Source organism: Chiloscyllium plagiosum, unplaced genomic scaffold (genome assembly GCF_037043375.1).
Source record: "Chiloscyllium plagiosum isolate Xiang-an unplaced genomic scaffold, Cpla_swu_hap1 HiC_scaffold_27, whole genome shotgun sequence".
NCBI classification, from domain to species: Eukaryota; Metazoa; Chordata; class Chondrichthyes; order Orectolobiformes; family Hemiscylliidae; genus Chiloscyllium; species Chiloscyllium plagiosum.
In genome coordinates, this window is record NW_028270165.1 from 17965956 (window position 1) to 17970674 (window position 4719).

At 49.3% G+C, this 4719-nt stretch overlaps 1 protein-coding gene across 1 annotated transcript; it reads right to left on the minus strand.

Moving 5' to 3' along the window:
* Positions 1–413: 413 nt before the first annotated feature.
* LOC148143298 (uncharacterized) lies at positions 414–1178 on the minus strand. Its single transcript, XM_087975800.1, has one exon. It carries the CDS (start codon positions 1176–1178, stop codon positions 414–416), a length of 765 nt encoding a protein of 254 aa, XP_087831926.1.
* Between the last annotated feature and the right edge of the window lie 3541 nt (positions 1179–4719).

Here is a 4719-nt window from a genome sequence, read left to right on the forward strand (position 1 = left end):
CCAGACACATTTTCCTACCCTATCACTCTGCACTTACCCCTAACTAATGCACCACACCGACACATATTTGAACACTATGGGACTATTTAGCTTGGCCAATTCGCCCAAACATGCGCACGTTTGCACTTTGGGAAGGCACTGCAACACGCAGAGGAAACCCACGCAGACACAGCGGGGAATTACATGCAAACGCCACACAGACAGTCACCCTGAGGATGGAATTAAATCTGGGTCCCTGGCGCTATGAGGCAGCAGTGCTAACCACTAAGCCACCACCCTCCCTCCCCCCCCCCCACTCCCCCAGTAGAAAACAAAAAAGCCTACCAACTCTCCCACTACCCCCACTGTCAGAAAGGGCAGGAGGATCAGTCCTGGGGGTGACCCTCAGCAGCGTTACCGGCAGAATCTGATTGTTAGGAGCATTGGTGCTTCCGCTGGTGCTTGTTCAAGCTGCAGGACATTGTGAACCTCTGCCCACACTTGGGGCAGGCAAACGGCCTCTCCCCAGTGTGGACCCGCTGGTGCGTCAGTAGAGTGGAGGAGACAGCAAAGTCCTTCCCGCACACAGAGCAGCTGAAGGGCCTTTCCCCAGTGTGGACCCGCTGGTGCTTCAGCAGGTCGGAAGAGCGTGTAAAGCACTTCCCGCAGACAGAGCAGGTGAATGGCCTCTCGCCGGTGTGGACCCGCTGGTGAGCCAGCAGGTCAGAGGAATCGCTGAAGGCCTTCCCACATTTGGGGCAGGGGAAGGGCTTCTCACCGGTGTAGACCCGCCGGTGAATCACGAGGTGGGAGGAGCGAGTGAACACCTTCCCACAATCGGGGCAGCGGAAGGGCCTCTCCCCTGTGTGCACCCGCTGGTGCCTCATCAGGGCGGAGGAATCGCTGAAGGCCTTCCCACACTTGAGGCAGCTGAAGGGCCTCGCCCCTGTGTGAACCCGCAAGTGCCTCAGCCGGGCGGAGGAATCGCTGAAGCTCTTCCTGCACTTAGGGCAGCTGAAGGGCCTCTCCCCAGTGTGCACCCGCCGGTGCCTCAGCAGGGCGGAGGAATCACTGAAGGCCTTCCTGCACTTAGGACAGGAGAATGGCTTCTCCCGGGTGTGACTGCGCCGATGTGTCTCCAGGGCAGACGGGACACGGAAGCCTTTCCCGCAGTCGCCACACTTCCATGGTTTCTCCATGGCCGAAGCTACAGTTGCACACAAACGCGTGTATGTCCCCTCCCTGCCTCGAATTCCTCTTTCCAGGCCAGATAACTGTTTCAGGCTCCACACTCAGTGCGTTGCTGCAACAGTAGGGTCTCTCTTCCAGTCCCACTGATGCTGAAAATGTACTGAAACAGGAACCAATTGGATCATAGTTGAAAATTGTTGCAGTCCCGGTGGATTGAGTGACTCACAAATGCTGGAGAATCAGAGTAGAAAACTGCAGGTCAGGCAGCATCTGAGGAGCAGGAGAGTCAATGGTTCAGGCATCAGCCCTTCATGTGTTGATTTTGAAACTTCATCTTCAGATCAAATAGTCTGAAAAGAGATTACAAAAGTCATCACTGTCAGTCCAGGGTAGAAATTCAGAACATGCAATTCTACTTTCTGCAGAACATTCTTTTCTTTTATTATTCCACAAAACTGAAAGCACCATCCCTCTCTCTCTCCCCCCCCCTCTGTTCTCACTCCATTCTAATTCTCCTGAAATTGCTGATTCAGGATATGACAGGGACAGAAGAGCAAAACAGTCACAACTGACATCTCTCTGAATTTTGGATTTCTGCACCTGAAAATTAATATCTTCCACGACATTGGGATACTGTTGAGAGTGAGCAGGTCTGATTTTTGGAAGCAAAAATATAGTGTGTAAATTCAGGATGAACCGGCAATGTAGCTTCTTGGCAACCAATCAGACACAAAATGGTAAACGTGCCCCCACAGGGGAGTTTTAGAATGAGACATCAAGGCTATGACACCAGAGAGAAATTGAACAGACTGGCGTGGCAAACCAGAGTCATCTAGATATACAGCACAGAAACAGGTCCTTTGGTCCAATGGTCTATGCTGACCAGATATCCTCACTGAATCTGGTCTCATTTGCCAGCATTTGGCCCATATCCCTCTAAACCCTTCCTATTCATAAACATATCCAGATGCCTTTTAAATGTGTCATAATTATACCAGCATCTACTACTTCCTCTGGCAGCTCTTTCCTTACACGCGCCATCTCCTGCATGAATTGCCCCTTCGGTTCCTTTTAAATTCCTCGCCCCCTCCCCTGGCCACCTCACCCTCAATCTTTTACTCTATAGTTCTACACTCCCAGAGAAAAGACCTTGTCTATTTACCCTATCCATTCCTCTCTTGATTTTATAAACAATGGAAGCATCAACGGCTCAGGGCGGGGATGGGGAGGGTGGGGGGGGGGGCGGGGGAAGTATGCTGAATGTGCTGGAGCCAACGCGTAAGAAGAGGACACAAAACCTTGAAGCTGCAATGAGGAACACTGCATGTGCTGTACTTGTACCTGTTGATTTTATTTGTGGGAATCAAGTGCATTTTAAAAATAAAAACAAACAAGATATCTATCCCTCCCCTTTCCCAATCTCCTAATGCTGTCCTGGACACAGAGTGAGAGAATTGGGAGCAGGAGTTGGCTATTTGAGCCTGCACCAACATTGAACACATCATAACTGAATATGAATATACCTACAGCCAGGTGGATAGATTGGGTTTTCTTTCACTGGAGCAGAGGAGATTGAGAGGTGACCTTATAGAGGATTATAATATCATGAAGGGTACAGATGAGGTGAAGGGCAGGTGTCCTTTCCCTAGGGTGGGGCGTTCAAGATTAGGGAGCAAATTTTGAAGGGGAGAGGAGAAAGATTTTAAAAAGATATGAAGAGCTCAATTTCTTTCTCCGGTTTGTGTGTGGAATGGGTGTCCAAAGGGAGTAGTGGATGCATGTAGAGTGACAATGTTTAAAAGACATTTGGAAATGTACATGAACAGGAAAGGTTCGGAGGGATATGGGCCAATCACTGGCAGATGGGACTAGTTGGGTTTGAGAACATAGTCAGCATAGACTAGTTGGTCCGAAGGGTCTGTTTGTGTGCTGTATGACCGTGCAGCTGTTCTGTACTGGTCTTAAAACCATTTTCTTGGAAATCCAAGATGGCGGTGGTTTGAGTGGTCTGCTGTGCTGGGCTCTGTGCCATACCCCCGGCAAGGTGGACTTTTACCCCCTCCCCCCACCTCATTAACCATCCGTAGGAGAAAACAATCCTAATATAAACTTACTGAACGTCTAGAGCTGCTATAATTGTGGTTTGACAGCTTTAGGACAGAATGAAAGCAAATGAAGGAAAAGGGCCGACAGGGGTGCAGCAGGTAGGGCACTCCCCTACTGCATCGGGGGCGCCTGGAGCCATTGCTCAAACTCCCAGGGCAGACCCTTTGGGTTTAATGGGGCAGCAGCAGTTACTCTCGGTGTTTGCCAAACTCTGAGATAAGATTGAAGCAGCGGTGGAACCGCTATCTGCCACGCTGGAAAAGCATGGAGCAGGAAATTCAAATGTTGGCCCGAAGAGAATAGGCAGCGGAGGAGAGGACCGTGGCATCAAGACCGTGGCGGAGGTCTCAGGAGGAAGGATCTAAACGCTGGAAGACCAGGTTCGGGTCCTTCAGGAGCAAGTGGACGACCTGGAAAACTAAAGTAGAAGAAATATCTTACAGCTCGTGGGTCTTCCGGAATGTGAGGGAGGCGAAGACTTTATTGGATTCCTGGGGCTGGAGTTGGAGTCGGGCCTGTTGAGTGTGAAGCGGGCCCACCGGATCGAAATGCGCAGGTCCGGGTCGGACCCGCAGCCCCGCGTGGTCCGAGTGCGCCTCCTGCATAAAAGAGAAAAACAGTTAGTGATTGTAACAGCAAGAAGACTGGGTAGAGATCCACAGGTTTTAATGCACAAAGGCTCAAGAATAATATATTTTCAGGACTTCTCGGGAGCCTGGATTAAGAAAAGGGCATTTGATGAAGTTAAGAGAAAATTAAGGGATCTAAACAGAAAATATTCTTTGAGGTCCCTGACCGTATTGCGTTTCTCTCATGGAGGGATGGTATATAATTTTGATTCAGCAGAAAAGGCGAAGGACTTTGCAAATTCTCTGAATTAAAGAAATCGAGTCGGGGTGAAGGCGGGAGGGACATCATTACTTTTTTGCCCCTTTTCTTGTGGTTATCGGCTTTATACGTACTGCCTTGACGTAAAACTGGAATCATATAGTATATCAGTCAGTTAGGTATTGTCTGAGGCCATTTCTTTACTGCTGTCCTTTTGTGTTTGGATTGGGGGTGGCTATACCTGTGCTTAAGATGTATGGAGAAGGGGTGTGGGGAGATGGGCAACCATTGTTAACTCTCAGAATGTAAATAACATGTTTTTTTTCAATCTGTGAATTGCCTGGAGTTTGGGGCACAGCCTCAGTGGGAAGGAGGCAGGATGGTGGCAATGGTGGGGTTGGGGGGTTGAGGGGGGAGATCTCTACATAATTGGGGGTTATTTGCGCATTTGCTTAAGTTATATGTGGTGGTTAGATTTTTATTTATCGTAGTTTTGAATAGGAGCAGTTTTTAGACTTTATAGAGTTAATGTCTTTGTTGCTCACCACACCTCAGATAAGCTTCCTCCTCTTGGGAAACCATGGGATGCCCTGGATGACCATGGCTACTGATTAA